Genomic DNA, 19,869 nt, shown 5'->3' with positions numbered 1-19,869 from the left:
GGGTGGCCAGGTGGTACAGTGAGTAAGAGCAACGGCCCCAGAGTGAGGATGACCTGGGATTGAATCCAGGCTCAGATACTTAGCACCACACCCAGAAATAGCTGGCCATGTAACCTTGAGCAAGTTACTTAACCTCAATTGCTTAAAAAAAAAAAAAAAAGAAGAAAGCCTCAACTCCTTCCCTCAATTCTTTCCTGCCACATACATACACCATGCATGACAGTTCCACTTGGCATCTCTATAGCAATTTATACTTTTCTCATTGGTTTCACTTTCATCAGCTCTTTTAATCCTTATAGATTTGCTGCAGTGATTTATAATAGAGATATATCTACAGAGTACAAATATTTTCAACTCTTTAGTCTTCAGGAAAAAAAAAAACCTCATGATTTCTACAGACATTACATTCAGGTTTTTCAACATTTATCAGTACTCTCAGATTTAATTTGAGTTTAATTTCTTCTTGACTGATTTGTCCTTCTCTTTATTTTTTATTTTTTGCTTTTTTTGGAGGGCAATTGGGGTTAAGTGACCTACCCAAGGTCACATGAGTAGTTTTTGTGTTAAGTGTCTGAGGTCGGATTTGAACTCGGGTCCTCCTGACTCCAGGGCCGGTGCTCTATTTACTGTGCCACCTAGCTGCCCCTGTTATCCTTCTCTTTAACAAGTTTTGCCATTCTTCTCCAAACTTTGCACTTTAAAAGAAAATGAGCCTGTAGTTTCATTCCTACATAGAGCTCCAGCTAAAGAACTCTCTCTACAAATACAAATCAACACCTGCTCTGCAGCTATTGTCATAAAGTTTCTTGGGGCACTGAGAGGTAAGGTAACTTAGCCAAGGTTACCCACTGAGTTTGAGTGTGAGGTAAGATATGAAATATTCCTGATTCGAAGGCCAACTCCCTGTCCCCTATACTATGCTGAATTCCTTTAATTTACCCATTTAATATATTTTTATTTTATTCTGATCTTAAGAAACAAAACAAGCAGAGTGGTGGCTAGGTGGCGCGGTGAATAGAGCACTGACCCTGGAGTCAGGAGGACCTGAGTTCAAATCCAGCCTCAGACACTTAACACTTACTAGCCGTGTGACTTTGGGCAAGTCACTTAACCCCAATTGCCCTCAAAAAGCAAAAAAAAAAGCAAAGAAATAAAGCAAACATTTCTATAACATAGTAGAATAGAAAATAAGATGATTCTACATGAAACTGCAAATCTATTATGTACAACTTGCTGTTGCTTTGAAATATTCAATAAAATTATCACATAACTTTCTTTTTTTCTTCACTCCCCTTCCACCCTAGACATGTCTACCATTAAGACACAAATATGTTATGTGTGTATAGAAATATTTATGTGTTGTGTGTATGTATGTAAAACCATTCTATACATTCTTCTATTTACCAGTTCTTTCTCTGGATGCAAACAATGTCTTCCTTCATATGTCCTTTGCAGCTAATTTGGATATTTGTAATAATCAAGATGACTTAGTCACTCAAAGTTATTCTTGAAACAATACTGTTCTTAACTGTATACAAACAAATATTTCTGCTACCCTGGACCAAAGCCCTAGAATCTTGGAGTTGAGGTGGGAGAAGACCTTAGAGGTCATGATCCTAAACTCCCAATTCAACGTCCCTGACAACTAGTTGCCAGAACCAATCACCTAACCTCTTTGAACCTCAATTCCCTAAAATGGAAAGTGGAAAAAATCATAGCACTTAATTCTTAGAATTATTGTAAGGTTGTGTGTGTGTATGTGTGTGTTTGTGTGGTGTCTGTATGTATTACAAACCTTAAAATGCTGTACATGTTAGTAATTATTCTATATTTCAGAATGATTCTAAATATTTTCATTTCATAGATTATTTCAGTTAGTTTCTGGTCCTATCACATTTTCCTAAAGAGGAAGTTGAAATTCATTCCCAACATTAATATTCAGGTTGTATACATAAAAAACAAATATCATTCAAGAACGTTCTGCCTTCATATGGCTTTTGTGGGGCTTAAACATTTGTGGATCTGATTGTTTTCCTTCTTCAGTACACATATATTATCCATATTGTGTGCTTAATAAAAATCTCCTCAATATGATACTCTTCACCCACTTAAGAATATATAAAGGGTACCAAACCAATGCCTTTGTTCTTGATATTTCACTTTTTACATTCTCCCTTATTTTTTTGTCCTGAATCCATCACTTCTGTTCTTTCTCAACCCCACAGGATGCTTTGTATCTTTCTGCATTCTTTTATTATTTGTATTACAAGTTCATATAATAACCTGTGCTTTCTCCTGACTTGAAGGATGTTATTGAATCCTTGTGAACTGTGGAGTATCTCTCTCTCTCTCTCTCTCTCTCTCTCTCTCTCTCTCTCTCTCCCTCTCTCCTTTAACCCTGAATATTCACATTACATGGATTCCACTTATCTCCACCTCAATGGACTTTACTTTCTCTTTCCTGTGTTCTTCCTCCTTTTGAGACTTGGACTTCATCCATAGAAAGCCTATTAAAAATAATTAACCTGACCCTGTTAAGTAGAATTATTACCAAGTTCTATCAGCACTGTCTCTTCATAGATTTGACTCTAAAATAAGTCAACAAGCATTTATTAAGCACCTACTGTGTACTAGACACTGTATTAAGTAAGCATTGAGGACATAAAGGAAGGCAAAAATAGTCCCTACTCTCCAGGAGTTCTAATCTAATGAGGGAAACAATTTGCAAAATAATGATATACATAAAAAGGAGATGATTTCCTAGGGAAGGCACTAACATTGAAGTCCAGGAAAGGCTCCTTCCAGAAAAGATTTTAGCTGTGGAGATGAGGAAGGAGAGCATACCATGCATGGAGAAAGCCAGAGCAGAGAGATGGTGTGTCTTATGCAAGGAATAGTGAGGATTCCAATGTCATTACCTAGTAGAGTACATGGAAGAAGCAAACATAAGAACATTAAAGTGGTAGGAAGGGTCAAGTCTGGTTTATGAAGGCTTTTTAAGGCTAAACAGTGGTTTTTAAATTTAATTCTGGAGTGATCCACCAGAGTTTATTGAATGGGAGTGGTGTTGTTCCTTGACATGGTCAGACCTTCACTGCAATAAGATGACTTTGATAGCTGAGTAGAGGATGAACTGGAGTAGGAAGAGGCTTGAATCAGGGAGGCCAAATAATAGGCTCTTGAAATAATCTAGGCCTGTGGTAATGAATGCTCTCCTCCCCGGCTCTAACCAGCCCAAGTACAGGGGTGATGTCAATGTTGGAGCAAAGAAGTGGACAGATAGAAAAAAAAAATGTTCTTTTCCTTTGTTTTTGGGTAAATTATCAGCTCAGTTTCAGTGAGAATACAGGTATAATTTCATCTACTGGCAGATCCATATGACTGGAGAGCAAATAAAGTAAGTAGTCAAATTGAAAGGAAATTTCTTTGCACACTAAGGAAAACTGCTTGGATTAGTTGCAGCTTCAATGGACCACCGTTCAGATTTGGTTTATATAGCTTTTTTCAAGTCACCATAGCCAATATGCATCACTTGAATGAACCAATGGAATGTACTTTGTCTCTATTTGAAAGCATATCTGGAAATTTCCCAGTTGTGTCTTGGGTACGCCATTTATGGGTTCATATACAGCTAAAGAATACTATGTACAGAAGGATTTTTATGTTTTCAGCCTAAGAAGGATAGAGGTAATTGAGTCAGGTTTTATTATTCAGTTTATGGCAGAAAAGGAGGCAATTCAGTAAGGTTGTATTATGAATGTGCTGCAGAATGAGGTATAATTAAAATAGCACAATGGGATAACAAGGTTATTTTCTTCTTCCATACCAAAGAAATCAGAAGAGGTTTTCTCCCTCATTTAATGTGAGGCCAGTCATCTAAACCTCACATTGAAGATTTACATATTGAAAGAGGAAAATAAAAAAAATATATATATATTTCAAGTTCAATTTATCATCATGAAAACAACCACTTTCTAAATATAGTTCATTTTTATTTTCTTAGGTTTATATAAAATGTAATTTTTTTTTTGTCAAAGGAATTCCCAGTGAGGAAATTAATTCAAATTGACACCTGCTATTCAACACAGAGAGCTGTTTGAGGCATTGAAAGAGTAAAGTAATTGCTAGGTATCATCCAGTCAGCAGTTTTCAAAGATCAGACTTGAACCTAGATATTATTTATGATTATCCACTGTCACCCACTGTTGTTGTTCCATCATTTTCAGTTGTGTCTGACTCTGTGACCCCATTTGGAATTTTCTTGGCAAAGATACTGGAATGGTTTACCATCTCCTCCTGCAGCTCATTTTACAGATGAGGAACCAAGGCAAACAGGGTTAATTCATTTGTTCAGGCTTACACAGCAATAAGTCTGAGGCTACATTTGAACTCAAGTCTTCCTGAGTCCAGGACTGTTGCTTTGTCTACTGTACCACCTAGCTGTTCTATGTCTCCCACAGTGCCTCTCACTTTCATTGTTCCCTCCACAATACTAAAACATTTTATGTGTTACCACAAATTACTTTTTAAAAAATTTCTAAAAGAGGTAAACAATGATAGTATCTTAGATCTTAAGTACTCTCAAGTTACTAACGCATCTTTGTGAAATTCATTAAAATTAATTTTGGAGAGATATCCCCAGGAGATTAAAAATACATATTTATGGAGTATCTACTTGACCTTGCATATGGGTTTGATATCTAGGAATTCACTGAAAAAGCCATTGCAGTAATCACATGCCAACATGCATACAAAGATAATATAATTTGTATAGCAGGAGTTCTTAACTAAGTTTTTATGATGAACCACTTTGGCAATTTGGCAAAATCTATCTGTCTGATTCTTTTGTGAAGGCAAAGTAGGACACCTTTTACCACAATTCTTACCTAGCCTTTAACTACTTAATGGGTGAGAAACTGAGGTGGGGGGAGACCTCAGCTTAAAAAGTCCAGGGTCTCTTACTGTATCCCAGGCCATCACCAATTGTCCTGACCTATGCCATGCATTGGACTCCAATGACTCTGGAGGAGTGAGGCTGATGACTTTGCACAACCCTGCCTCATTTACAATCCACTTCACTTGCAAGTCAAGACATTCCCCTCCTGATGTCATTGGTTGTCTTCCAGAATAAAGGATTTGAACAACATGAATCCCTTCTCAAAATAATGTTTTAAAATGAATGAAACAATATTCATGAGATTACAAAGGAGTCTGTTGAAGTCCAGTTATTAGATTTTTTTTTAAGTTCACAGATTGCAGGTTAAGAATCTCTGGTCTATCATATTTTGAAAAGTTTAATATTAACTTTCTTTGTTTCTGTTTTTTCCCATGCTATGGATTGTAGAGGTGTTTATTCTCATCCCTATGAAGCTTATCTGGAAGATACTTGTAAAATTTGTCTTTATCTCAAGTTTTATAAATTTTATTTGAAATGTTATTTTTAGGAAATGAATATATCAAGGACAGTGGTGATGAAAAATATACTGGACAAGTAATATGTAACTTGGAATCACTCTACATTTTAAGAAATAATACAAAAAAAGAAAGATGAAATATTATGAACATCTTATGATATACAATGAAAAAATATATCCAGAGTTGGGAGCTGCTAGTCCTGGGGTTCTAGATTTGAGCACACAAGCAACTAGCTCTCTGACCTTGGGCAAATTATTAAATTTTGAGGGCCCCATCTTCTTCATCTACAAAATGAGGAGGTTGAACTAGATGGTTTCACAGGTCTGTGCCAGTGGTAATAGTGTATGATTCTATGATGGCTTTTTAATTTGTATTAAAATGTCAATGCTGAGAACATGTCAAAATACAGCAGCATTTTTCCTGATTTCTTTTCTTTTCTCTTTTTTTCTCTCTCTCTTCTCTAGACTATGCTAGAGAGCCACGATGACCCTGCACAGTAACAATACAACCTCTTCCTCATTTGTTAACATCAGCACTTCCTGGAACCAAGGCACCTCAGGCCCAGGTCTTCCCCCTCGCTATGGCAGCTACAATGTCTCTCAAGCCTCTGAGACTTTTTCCAACAATGCTACAAACAATGACCCTCTTGGTGGTCACACCATCTGGCAAGTGGTCTTTATCGCTTTGTTGACTGGCATCTTAGCCTTGGTAACCATCATTGGTAACATCCTGGTAATCGTGGCATTTAAAGTTAACAAGCAGCTAAAGACAGTCAACAACTACTTCCTCTTGAGCCTGGCTTGTGCTGATCTGATCATTGGTGTTATTTCAATGAACCTTTTTACCACATACATTATCATGAACCGATGGGCTTTGGGGAACTTAGCTTGTGACCTTTGGCTCTCTATTGACTATGTGGCCAGCAATGCTTCAGTCATGAACCTTCTGGTCATCAGCTTTGATCGGTACTTTTCCATCACCAGGCCACTCACATACCGAGCTAAACGAACAACCAAAAGAGCTGGTATGATGATTGGGCTTGCTTGGATCATCTCCTTTATCCTTTGGGCTCCTGCCATATTGTTCTGGCAGTACTTTGTTGGGAAAAGAACTGTTCCGCCAGGAGAGTGTTTCATCCAGTTCCTCACTGAACCTACCATTACCTTTGGCACTGCCATAGCTGCCTTTTATATGCCTGTGACTATTATGACTATTTTATACTGGAGGATCTACAAGGAGACTGAGAAACGTACCAAAGAGCTTGCAGGACTACAGGCCTCAGGGAGCGATGCAGAGGCTGCCCACTTTGTTAATCCAACAGGCAGCTCCAGGAGCTGCAGTAGCTATGAGCTACAACAGCAAACCCTAAAACGCTCAACCAGGAGGAAGTATGGCCGCTGTCATTTCTGGTTCACAACAAAGAGCTGGAAACCCAGTGCTGAGCAGATGGATCAAGAGCATAGTAGCAGTGACAGCTGGAACAACAATGATGCTGCTGCCTCTCTTGAAAACTCTGCCTCATCTGATGAGGAAGACATTGGCTCAGAGACAAGAGCCATTTACTCCATTGTGCTGAAGCTCCCAGGTCACAGTACTATCTTGAACTCCACCAAATTACCCTCATCAGAGGACCTGCAAGGATCAGAGGAGGAGCTGCGGAAAGCTGACTTGGAGAAGAAAACTAACAAATTACAAACCCAGAAGAGCATGGAGGATGGAGGCAGCTTTAGGAAGAGCTTTGCCAAGCTTCCCATTCAATTAGAGTCAGCTGTGGAGACTGCCAAGACACCTGAGGCCATTTCTTCTGTTGCTAAGACAACAGCAGCTCTGCCTCTTTCCTTCAAGGAGGCCACATTGGCGAAAAGATTTGCCCTGAAGACCAGAAGTCAGATCACTAAACGGAAAAGGATGTCCCTCATCAAAGAGAAGAAAGCAGCCCAAACCCTCAGTGCAATTTTACTTGCCTTTATCATCACCTGGACTCCATATAACATCATGGTCCTGGTGAATACCTTTTGTGAGAGCTGCATCCCTAAAACTTATTGGAACCTGGGGTACTGGCTTTGTTACATCAATAGCACTGTGAACCCCATGTGCTATGCACTGTGTAACAAAACATTCAGAACCACATTCAAGATGTTGCTGCTGTGTCAATGTGATAAAAGGAAGAGACGCAAACAGCAGTATCAGCAAAGGCAGTCAGTTATTTTTCACAAGAGGGTACCACAGGAGACTTCATAAAATGAAAAATTTTTTAAACAACAGCAGTGACCAAACACACATGCACTTCGACCCCATAGACCTCAAGAAAGGGAGAGGGGAAGGATATTTTTTTTTCTGGTATTGATATTAGAAAATTCAATGTCCAGATGTGAAAGCCGCTGCCTGGCTGATGTATCCTTTTAATAAACCTATTTTAATATAAAAAAGTCAAATGCACATTAAGCAAAAGAAAAAAATATACTACTGAATGGTAAAACATTAACTCCGAAGTTGTTACTTTCCACTTTAAATAGTTTTCCTAAAAGGGAGGAAAACTGCGCTGTACAGTAGTTACAAACCCATTATTGACCTGCCCAGGTCCATTGACTTATATCAGCTCTGGGATCTCAGGTAAGCACATCTAGCTGGCCTAATTTCCAACTTCTTTCCAAGGATCCTGCAAGTATTGATCCAGGCTCTTGGACAGAGGAGGCCAGCAAGAAGATGGTTGTGAAAAGTTTTAACATGTTACAAGGTGGCATCTTGTTGTCCCAATAGAGCTTCCTGTCTTCTCTTTGGTGTATCCTTGTTAAACCCTACCTACCTGTGGACTTGATCCTTCATCCTTACGGAGTACTGTTTTGTGCAGCTAAAGTTTCATGTATACGAATAATAAATAAATATATATGTGTGGGTACAGAGCGCGCACACACATGTATATAATCTACTGGGAAACAACAAAACTGGCAAATTATTCCTGCAATATATGATTTCAGTATTTTGGCAACTAAAGTTCTCTGGAAACCTAACACAACACAAATGTACAACATGATCCAGATGAAACAGGCCTCATTTAGGGCTTTTAAATCAAGGTTGTTTTTAGGGGCCACTCAGAGAACAGCAGAATCCTATCCAAAGTACACCCAGACAAGGCCAGCATCGTACAGCTGTGCCTATTAGATGCCCTCATGTTCAGTCTGAACAGCTAAGCGACATCACCAGATCTGTGGAGATTAGTGGGTCTCAAGACCATCCAAGTCCAGATCAGCCAGGAAAATCAACCTCCTCTGGGCTCTAGCACCCCACACTGAGGACTGGGTGGCCAGCTGCATTGGTTTAAAGCTTTCTATACCTGTGCTAAGACCCAGCCCCCTTGGATTTCAAAGAATGAATTGCAACACAGTGTTTTTGAATTCTCCACAGTCTCAAATCTGAGCTTGCGGCTAAACAAAATTTCTGTGATATGCTTGAAACTCAACATTAGTGACATGGCTGTCTGGGTCTCATCAATTGCAATATATCTGATAATAATAAGAGGAAAAGATTTTTTAAAAAAAGAAGAGGAAAAAGAATGAAAAAATGAAATTGTTTTAGTTTTGTTACCTGGCATTTTCTGATGAAAATTTATTCAATAATTTAAAGGGCTTAAATCTGTCACTTAGACATTGCCAGTGTTTCCTGACCTTGAGCATGTGATCCCCATCCAAATAAAGGGTGGGCTCTATAAAAGTTAACTGTCCTCTGAGGAAAGGACTATATTTTGAAAAGTATTGCTTCTAATCTGACTTATTTACATTTTGAGGAATAATTTTGTATTTTCCTTTGACCAAAATTATATAAGTTTTGTTTTGGGGTGGTTTTTTGTTTAATTGTTGTTCAATTTTCTTCCTTCCTTTCTTTCTTTTTCTCTTTCTTTTGCTTTTTTTTCCTCTCTCTCTCTCTCTCTCTCTCTCTCTCTCTCTCTCTCTCCCCATCTCTCCTTCTTTCTCCTATTTTTGGCTAGGGGTGGGGGAGGGTTTTATGGGTGGGGGGAGTGGGGAGGAAAACCTTACCTTTGTTTGGGGCATCAGTGTTGTGAACACAAAGCTGGTGTAAAAGCTGCTTTTGTATTCAGTGTGAGATGGTGTTTACAGATGATTTTGACCACAGTGGAAGTATATTAAATGGTGTCTGTGTATTTGAGCTATTTAATTTGTGTTATGTTTATATGAAGAAATATTTATACATACTTCACCAAATGTTTATTTAATGTTGATAAATATTACTCTTCAATCTTCAGCTGTGGTGTCCTTTTAAAGTGATTCCTAAAGATCCACTTTAACAATGGATACAGTATATCTAGCTTTCATGTTGCTAAGAAAAAAGTCATCCTGTTGGCATCAGTGAATATTTAACTCTTTGTCTATTAGTGAAAAAAAAAACAGTAATTTTAACATAAGGCACTTAAGCCACGATTTTGTTGAACCTGATGAGAACAAAACAAGAGAAACCAATATAATTGATAGCTATGTTGATGACCTTATTTAACCAAAGAATAAGAAAAATATGAAGTTTTCTAAGTTAAATAGAAAATGACAGGTCTCTATACTTTAAAACCAAGTGGCAACCAATTCTCATCCCAGTTCTACCACAAACTAGTTGACCATGACAAGTCAATTACCAGTGGTAGCCTTCATTTTCTTCATCTGCAAAATGAGAGTATTGGACTAGATTATCGCTAAGGTCCCTTCCTGTTCTAAAAGCCTATGATTTATGGTTCAGGTGAAATTTTTTTTTTAGTTTTTTAATTTTTTATTCAAGTTGAACTGGCAAAAAGAAAAACATTTAAAATGTTAATGTCTCTCATTACAAGTGATTGCTACCCAACACTTTTTGGAGTTGCAACACCCTTTCCTTATTCTGGTTTATCACACCACCCTCTTTCTAAAACTGTTATTTGGTGTGCTTTAGATATTTATTTATTTATTTTATATTAGAGAAAATTAAACTCACTTTGAGAATTGGAGACACTCTGGGCATCGCAAAACCAGGGTTGGTAATCACTATTCTCTGTAGAGAGAATTCTCTTGATTCATGCCTTTATATGATCCTGATAAACTCAGAGGGAAGAAAAAAAATAAAACCACAGAGATTCTAGCCTTCCTCTATTATAATTATTTTTACTACAATATTTTTTTTAAAGCTACCAACTTTTAAAAGCTACTTTTTAAAATTTCCTGTTGACTTTGTTTACAGGATAGGGGCAGCAAACCTTGGATCGTTTTCAGAGAAGAAAAAACATAAACAAAAAATGAGATTTTAGTGTAAAAAAGGTTTGAAAATATAAGATATAGGGAGTGTTTATAAAAGTCACTTCAAAACATTACACATTCATATCATAATAGGTTCACTACAAATAAGGCATTCAGTATACCAGTTAAAAATGTTCTTTTGCTCCAATTGGAAATTAAATTATTTTAGTATGTGCAAGTCAAGTACATGTAGTATGCTCTGTGATTATTCTATTGGAAAAGAGCAGAATAAAGGATAAATTACATATTATCACATACTGTCTCATCCAATCATATGCTATCTAATTCTGTCACATACTGTCTCACACTGTCATATCCACATACACTCATGCCCACACATTCTGCTTTCTGCTTTTCTTCCCATGATCTCTCCTTTGTTCACTCTTCAGGTCTCCCTTGTTTATAATCTCTTTTACTTCATTTTCCCCTTTGCTCATCAAATCTAGTCTAATTACCTTCTTTCTCTAAATATGTTTTAGTTCTATCCACCCCATCTCCTTGTAGTTCTAGAGTCTTTCAAAATGTGAACCAACAACAGCACCCATAAGTGCTAAGAAGCTTCCTGCCTCTAGTCCAGATGGGGACAAGGTTAGATGCCTTTGTTAACTCTTTCAGAGCTTCCAAATGGGCTCATCTCAGTTAGTTGGGTAAGGGAAGCATATCCAGGGGAAAGCTTCTCTACTTTTTATTCAGCATTATGATGGGCATGTTCATTATGCCATTTAAAATATTTATTTGGTACTGATAATATGCATAGCTCCATGCTGTGCTGCTTTAGAAATCAGGAGTCATTTAGACAACAAAGAAATTAAGACTAAAAATAGCGTGTTCATTAATCTAATGAACCTTTAAAGAATAGTGTCTGACTAGGCAGTTAAGAATACATACTAATGGGGAAGGCAAATCCATAATCATTTATAACATGGAAAATCCCAAAGCCATACTGTTTATAATAATTTCAGCCTCCTTTTCCACCAAACCCTTCAGCAGAACTACCAACCAGGTACAAATCTGTCAGTTTGAGATTTCCATTTCTTCCTGTTAAAGCTAAGCTCAAGAATTTTCTTACTACATTTTCTTACATTAAGTAAGAGAAGTGGTAGGCCCAAATAGTCTACAAACTGAACTTATAAATGTACCTGGATAATCTACAGTTTCCTATATGTATGTTAGTATTGATGGCTTGGCTCAAATCATCATTGCATATAATTTTGGTTAACTTACAAAACTGAGGAAGATTCCAACTTTAGCCTATGATCCAGATACTGAAGGGAAACCTCTCATAGTCATCACACCATGATATATAATGTTAGTTCCAGATTACTAAGTAGATTTGTTAAAAAAATTTTTGTGGAAAACCTGTTTTTGCCTGTTTTTAGAGTCATATGGTGCCAACAATTTTTTTTTAGCAGTGTCATCTTTTTTTTCTTACATATTAAAAGCTTCACTAAGTTTGGGGCAGGCTTGAAGGGAATCTTATGAAAATTAGAAATTAAAATGTGCAACTTAGTTGTCACATAAATCACAAATGGGCTCCCAAGATGGTGAAACCAGAGCATAATTTAATTGGGCAGGAAGCTGGGATAGATAAACAAGTGTGAAGACAATTAGGATGTTTGCATCCTTCTCTATAGGGGTGTACAAATATGAATTAACCACTGTCCACATGAGTTGAGTGTATTATTTGCTTTGTAAGCAAAGAACATGTATCATAACTGTATTTAAAATATTGTCCAAGCCTTAGAGAAAGGTGCCAAATTTTACCTTTTTACTACTTATTGACCAGGCATTTCTTCCAGAGACATGTGGGGGGTTTCAAATACCATTTTCATCTTTTTTTTTCTCCTGAAAACGAGTCAATGGTCTGTATGATAAAATTATGCCTGCAACTTTGTGGTAAATATTACTTCCTTGACTAAGTTTAACAGCATAAATAGCTAAATAAATAAAATCCACTACTAAATAAAGATTGTGTCCTTTCATTTTCATCCAAAGTCTAAGAAAACTTTGTTTTTCTTTTTATATATAGGCAGATTGCATTGCAGGTTTGAATGAGAATGGGAATAAATCTGAGAGCATGATAATGATAACACATTCTGAAATATGGTACCATATCCATTGAACTGTGTCTTGTTTCCACAGAAAATATGGTTTTCTCCAAAATTTGGAAGGACTGAATTTAGCATGTTTTTCCATTAAGTATGGGTGTTGTAGTAACAGCTAAACCATATGTAAACCACTATATATCTGAGTGTGGATATAAAACATATGGATATGGTTTCTTGTCTGCTAAGAGTGTATGTAAAACAAATCCAGTAAACTCTAGACACCAATATTCTAATGCACAGTTCAAAGAGTACTGACCTTAGAGTCATAGGACTTAATTTAAATTCCACCTCTAATACTTCCTACATATGTTAGGTTGTGTGAATAACTTAAATTCCCTTGGTCCCCATTTGCTGCTGATATGTAAAATGAGGAACTGGGGCTAGGAGACCTCTGAGTTCTCTGACCTCTGATTGCATTGTTGTGGGTGTTACCTCCAAGAATGAAGATCATACCACTCATGCCTACCCTTCTTGTGTGAATCGAATCCATATATTTTTCACAAATTTGCCGTAGTAGATTGCCCTAATGATTGATACTTATCTTATACCCTCTTGACATTGTATGGATACCAGAGGAGCATAGAAGCTGGCTGTTCATACTTTGTGTTTGCTATGTGACCAACCCATCATTTTTAAGGTCATAAATCTCTCTGATGGCATATTCCACACTGCTTCCTCATTTGCTATGTGCTACAACCTTCCCATACCCCCCATGGGCCTCTACATTTTCCTTTGGTTGATGCTTGACTTAAGTGCAGTCACAAAATCTCAGTTGAAAGAATATTGTTGTTAAAATCATTGCTCTTTCTTTCATGATAAAGCTTTTATGGTTTACAAGAATTGCGTACTTTCCAAAGGGCAATTCGACCCATTCTCCCATTTGATTCTGGAGCCACTAATTGTACATTTATACAGACATATGTGCTAAAAAATGGGGGGAGGGGTGTTTTTTTTAAGAAAGGAGGAAACAACTTTTAAGAGATTATTTTCTATTTTCTGATTTATCCATAAAAAATATTTTCCTTTCAAGAAAAAAACATTTTTCACAGTACCATGTAGCAAAGTGATACAGTTCCCAATGTCTTCTCAGCAAGGTGTGTCTCTCTCAGCAAGGAGCAGAGTACTTGCCCAGCTCCATGAGATGTGTCCTATTCCAGCCCCAGTTCTCTGAAAGGCATTTGGAAATGCTAGACTGGAGTTTAGCAGAGAGATTAGGACAGGATAGATCAATTTGAGAATTTTGATTAAAGTTGTCAGTGCTTGAAAAAAAACAGAAGCAGAGTTAGAAATTACCCCCATTATAGCAATCCAGAGTTGCTGGAGTATTGCAACAATAGGATTTATTATTTTAAAAATTATAATTTTATCTGCCATAGTTAGAAATTGGTTATGAAAGAGAAAAAGGAGAGATATGACTGAAAAAGCATAAAATTATTCCTCCAGGTTTAAGCCTAAGGATCAGAGTGACTTAACAGGTATAACAATAAAATATCCTTATTTCTCTTTGATTTTAAGTAAGAGTCATAGTTAACATTTTTGGAACAGCTCATCATGTAGCAAGTTTCCACATTATTGATTGGGTATCCTAACCAGGCCCAGAATTGGTGAGATGAGTGTAGCAGCAAGCACGCTAGCATACCCAGGATGGCTGCTAGCACAGGTTCTTAGATCTGCTTTTCTAAAGGAAAGCAACTCAAAATGGGTTAACAATCTTACTTTAATCAATCAAACATATATCATTTACCTAGTTAAGGGGGAAAAGTCAGCACCCTATACTTCAGAGAATACAAACAGAAGTTAGAACAGAAAATAACACAGTTAAGCAGACAGGGCTTCCAGCTGTCTGACCATTACATCCATAACTAGTTAGTTCCCAGAGAGGGAAGCACCAACATCTGGGTTTTCAAAGCGGGGGAGCTCAATGGCTGCCCAGAGTTTCATCTGGCCAAATCACTCAACTCCTCCCAAAGTGAGGCCCAAAGCAAAAGCTCACATTAGGGTATGTATAGCCTTCTCCTGGGTCAGAGAATGTCACAACCCTCTTGATCCAATCACAAAGTAACAAGGTCTGGGCATTCCTGAAAAACAGGCCTCCCGCCACAGGCTCCATGTGACCATATTCAGCCTATTAGGGGGCAGAGTATATTTTCAAACCAGGGAAGGTTCTCATTCACTTAAGCCTATCAAGGGACCAAGGGGCAGGAAAGATCTTCAGATTCCCATTACGGTTAGAAACATTGCTTTTTCTTTTCGTTGCTTTTTTTGGAGGGGGAAGGGCAGGGCAATTTGGGGTTAAGTGACTTACCAAAGATCATATGGCTAGTAAATGTTAAGTGTCTGACTCCAGATTTGGACTCAGGTCATCCTGACTTCAGGGCCAATGCTTTATTCACTGTGCCACCTAGCCATCCCGAAACTTTCCTTTTCAAAAAAGAAATAACACAATGGGGGAATCGAGTCAAGAGGATTCTAGTTTTACCTATGCAAGACTGTCCCATCAGACCTTTCCCAGGTCCAGATATTCATCTGTAGCAGTTCTCAGTTCACTTCCTTTGAGCAGCTTGTGGCATTTCCCTCAAATTATATATAACTAACTTAATGATGAGTCAGACTAGCAGAGTAACCACTAGCTGTGTGATCCTGGGCAAATCACTTAATCCTGTTTGCCTCAGTTTCCTCATCTGTGAAATGATTTGGAGAAGGAAATTGCAAACCACTTATGTGTCTCTGCCAAGAAAACCCCAAATGAGGTCACAAAGAGTTGGATACATCTGAAAAAGACTGAACAAAAAACAACAACAAGGAGGCAAAAATAAATCTTTTAAGACTGGAATCTGTTGAGAGTAAGGTTGTTCAAGATATAATGTCAATATATACTATTCCAGGTATTATTTCATATTTTTCATAATCACTAATCATCATATAAATCACTTCTATAGTATAAGAAAACTTGTCAGGGTGGCTAGGTGGCACAGTGAATAAAGCACCAGTCCTGGAGTCAGGAAGACCTGAGTTCAAATCCTGTTTCAGACACTTAACACACACAAGAAAAGTATTACTTTGCTTGCCTTTACACCATCATAAGCCCCATAGTTAAGAACCCTTGATGAAGTATTTGTAATATCAGTTAATGGTTCATTGAGGAGACTTCTACTCTCAAATAGAATAAAATGGGTGGAATATAATAAATGAATATTCCTCTCTTCTATTTAATAGCTTTTTATTAAATCAGGGTCAAGGTTTTTCCCCTTTTCTACTTCCACATTAAGAAAACAACCAGTATAGAAATCTCTTTAAGATTTACGCGGATCAACATCCAATCAGACAGTAAAAGAAATTCTAAGTTTAGGCTAATGAGTATATCCTTGCCCATTGTGTTTGAAAGGAATGGTCTGGGAAAGTGTTGATTCTCCCTTTTGTCATGACAGGTGATTTGGAAACTGATGGGGTTTTTTTGACCAATATTTAGGTGACCCAAGTCATGTTTCTCAAGAATCTCATTTTAATATAGTCCACCTCCCATTGTATTAACCAATCAGAGTTGATTGGTACCCATCAGGAAGCCCTACTCTTCAAAGGGCATATGAACTTTGAGTCACTGGCATGAGGCAGTCTTTGGTCTAAGAGAAATAGTCAATGACCCTCCTTTTATTAATAAACCTGCTGGTTTTATTAATAAAATTATTAATTAACTGAGAAATTATGTCTCTTAAACCTTTTTAATCACAACATTCTTTATGCCCTTTTCCCTTTGGCTGAAAAATTCAGTTTGGATTTACCAAGACACAAAACACAGACAATGTTAACAACATACTGGACATTATATAAGTAAACCGAAATAAAGAAAAGACAAACACATAGAAGCATGCTTGCTGGTAAAGTCTTTCAAATTAATTCCAGAGAAACCATTTCCTAGACCAGACCACTCAATTGGGGGGGAGGGTTGGCAATGGGAAGGAAGGTAACTGTAATTTGCAAATCATGTTGGTTTGGGCACTCCTCCTTCCCACCAGGTTCTCAAAACCTAAGGATAAGGGCTATCCCAAACAGGCAGAACCTGTGGAATACCTGAAAATTTAGTCCCTTGACCATTCTGTCTAGGAATCCCAACAATAGTTTATTGAGTTTGCCAACAAGGGAGCCCCACCTGCATGGGCCAAGACTAAGAACAAAAGGAGCAAGCTCATATAGATTTCAATTTAGGCAGGAGGTGTATTAGGTATAGGGTACCTCTGGAATAGAAAGAAATTGGTGCTGATAGTTTGCAGGGTAGGATTGGGGGATTTAGTATTTCTTTATTTGAAAGGGCCTATTGATGGGACTAAGAACAAGAAACGCTCTTCTTCAGGTTAGCTATCTCTCATAACCCCACCCTAATAGATAGGACAATTTCTGATACTTGCTGTTTCAGCAGAAAGGAAGGTTGTAAACAGGCTGTGCATTATAATGCAAACAGGACAAGAAACAAGATAGAGGAACTGCAGAAAAAATAGACTTGCTTTAGTTTTGTCCTACAGAATCATCAGCATAGACATGGTAATTAAATATGGCAGCTGATGAGATCACTAAGTAATGTAGTGGAGAGGGAGAGGAGAAGTCAACCAGGACAGAATCCAGGGGGATACTTGTGGTTAGACGGTGTGATCTAGATGAAGATCTAGCAAAGGAAACTTAGAAGAAGTGATCTGGTAGATAGGAGGAGGTTAAAGGCAACTAAAGATCATGGATTTAGGAACTGATAGGAATAAACTTTCAAACAATAAGCTCTGGAGTTAAAAAATCTTTAGAGGCCATCTAAACCAACTCCTTCATTTTACAGATGTGGAAATTGAATCCCAGGGAGGTTAATTTACAGTTCTAGTCTCATCCTCTCTTTAATAAAACAAACAAGAACAAAAGTCAATTTATAAAGAGTAAATTTTCAAAATTTCATTTTCAAATAAAAGACTGAGAAGTCCTTTATACTACTTATAATAAAGTAACCAAAGCTATCTATAGCCATATGAAAAGAATTCTCTAACTCACAATTTGATTGGAGAAATGAAAACTAAAATAATTTTGAGGTACTATCTCATAGATTGGTTAATAGGACAGAAAAGGAAAATGACAAATGATGGAAAGAATGTGGAGAAAATGGACATTAATGTACTGTTGGTGGAGCTGTGAACTGACAACTATTCTGTAGAATAATTTGGAACTATGCCCAAAGGGCCTTTAGGATTTCCCAAAGGTATACATGAAAGGAAAATCATAAGGAACTTAATAAGGTTAAACTGTTTACATACTTTCAAGGAAAGATGATACTTGCAATTCATAAGAACTTTCTCACTATTAAGGTAGATAGGAGTATATATAGACAGAGGACACAGGTATGAGTTGATTATGAAGGGATAATATCCAAAAAAAATAAAATTAAGGAGTGAGAGAAGAATGTATTGGGAGAAAGGGAAAGGGAGAGTTAGAATAGGGTAAATTATCTCAAATCAGAGAGACAGTAGAGGGGAAGAAGGAGGAGGAGAGAGGTAGCACACATTTAGGGTTCTCATCAGAATTGTCTGAAAAAGGGAATAACATACACACTCAATTGGATATAGAAATCTATCTTGCCCTACAGGAAAGTAGAAGAGGAAGGGGATAAGATAAGGGGGAAAAGGGTCATAGAAGGGAGGGCAGATTGGGGGAGGGAACAGTCAGAAACAAAACACTTTTGAGGAGGGGTAGGGTGAAAGGAGAGAGATAATAGAGTAAATGGATCAAGGAATAGAATGGGGGGAAATACAGTTAGCAATAGTAAATGTGAAAAAAAAAATTAAAGCAAGTTTCTCTGATAAAGGCCTCATTTCTCAAACAGAGAGAATGGAGACAAATTTATAAAATTAACATCTATCCTCCAATTGATAAATGATTATATGATCAGTTTTCAGATAAAGTAACCAAAGCTATCTGTAGTCATATGAAAAAAATGCTCTAACTCACTATTGATTGGAGAAATGTAAGCTAAAATAGTACCTCATAGATTGGCTAATAGGACAGAAAAGGAAAATGACAAATAGTGGAAGATATGTGGGAAAAATTGGCAATAATGTACTGTTGGTGGAGTTGTGAACTGATTCAACCATTCTGTAGAACAATTTGGAGCAATGTCCAAAGGGTTATAAAACTATGCATACCCTTTGAGCTAGCAATACCACTACTAGGACTGCATCCCACAAGAGATTTTTAAAAAAGGAAAAGGACCTATATGTACAAAAATATTTATAGCAGCTCTTCTCTAATGGCAAAGAATTGGAAATTGAGGGGAAGTCAATCAATTGAGGAATGACACAAGTTGTAGTATGTGATTGTGATGAAATATTATTGTGCTATGGGAAATGATGAGTAGAATGCTCTTGTAAAAAGCCTGGAGAAACTTGCATGCACTGATGCAAGATGAAATATACTGTGTACAACATAAAAACAATATTGTAAGATAATCAGCTCTGAATGACTTAGCTATTCTCAGCAATACAACTCTCAAGGACTTATGATGAAAAATGCTATCCTTCCCCAGAGAAAGAATTGATGGTGTCTCAATACAAACTGAAGTATACTTTTTTTTTACTTTATTTTTCTTGAGGTTTTTTTTTTGTTCTATGTTTTCTTTCACAACATGACTATTATGGAAATGTTTTGCATGATTACACATGTATAATTTCTATCAAAATTTCTTGCCTTCTCAATGGGGCATGGGTGGGGAGGGACAAAGGAAGAAAATTTGGAACTCAAAGTTTTAAAAACAAGTATTAAAAATTGTTTTTACATGTAACTGGGAAAAATGAAATACAAATGATTTTTTTTAGTTTTAGAGAAAGAATAAGTTTTCAAATACAGTTATATAGGTATATCATACAAGAAATACAACTTCTTCTAGGCAGAACTTATTGTAAAAATAAAGACAAGTGAGTTTGGGGTCAAAACTACCCTACTTTATAATAAACTTGATAGTTCAGATAGGTAAAATAATAGTGTATATACTAAGTGTGAAAGGTCCTTTGAACTGGTGTGTCATTATACAAAAATGATGTTCATATAAG

General features: G+C 37.0%; 1 protein-coding gene across 2 annotated transcripts in view; it reads left to right on the top strand.

Annotated features, from left to right (window-relative positions):
* Window positions 1-9,391, top strand: part of CHRM3 (cholinergic receptor muscarinic 3) — a 669,187-nt gene extending 659,796 nt beyond the window's left edge. For both annotated transcript variants that reach the window (XM_069064484.1, XM_069064485.1), the window contains one exon: window positions 5,880-9,391. In XM_069064484.1, coding sequence (XP_068920585.1) covers window positions 5,899-7,656 — 1,758 coding nt within the window. In that variant the 5' untranslated portion in view covers window positions 5,880-5,898 and the 3' untranslated portion in view covers window positions 7,657-9,391. The remainder of the gene's footprint in view (window positions 1-5,879) is intronic.
* The last annotated feature ends 10,478 nt before the right edge of the window (window positions 9,392-19,869 follow it).

The sequence above is a fragment of the Petaurus breviceps genome, unplaced genomic scaffold (assembly GCF_028583685.1).
Source record: "Petaurus breviceps papuanus isolate PSGF00001 unplaced genomic scaffold, PetGlider_PUasm1.0 90633, whole genome shotgun sequence".
Lineage (NCBI taxonomy): Eukaryota > Metazoa > Chordata > Mammalia > Diprotodontia > Petauridae > Petaurus > Petaurus breviceps.
Note: the sequence above shows the minus strand (reverse complement) of the source record. Positions and strands in the feature narration are given on the sequence as shown.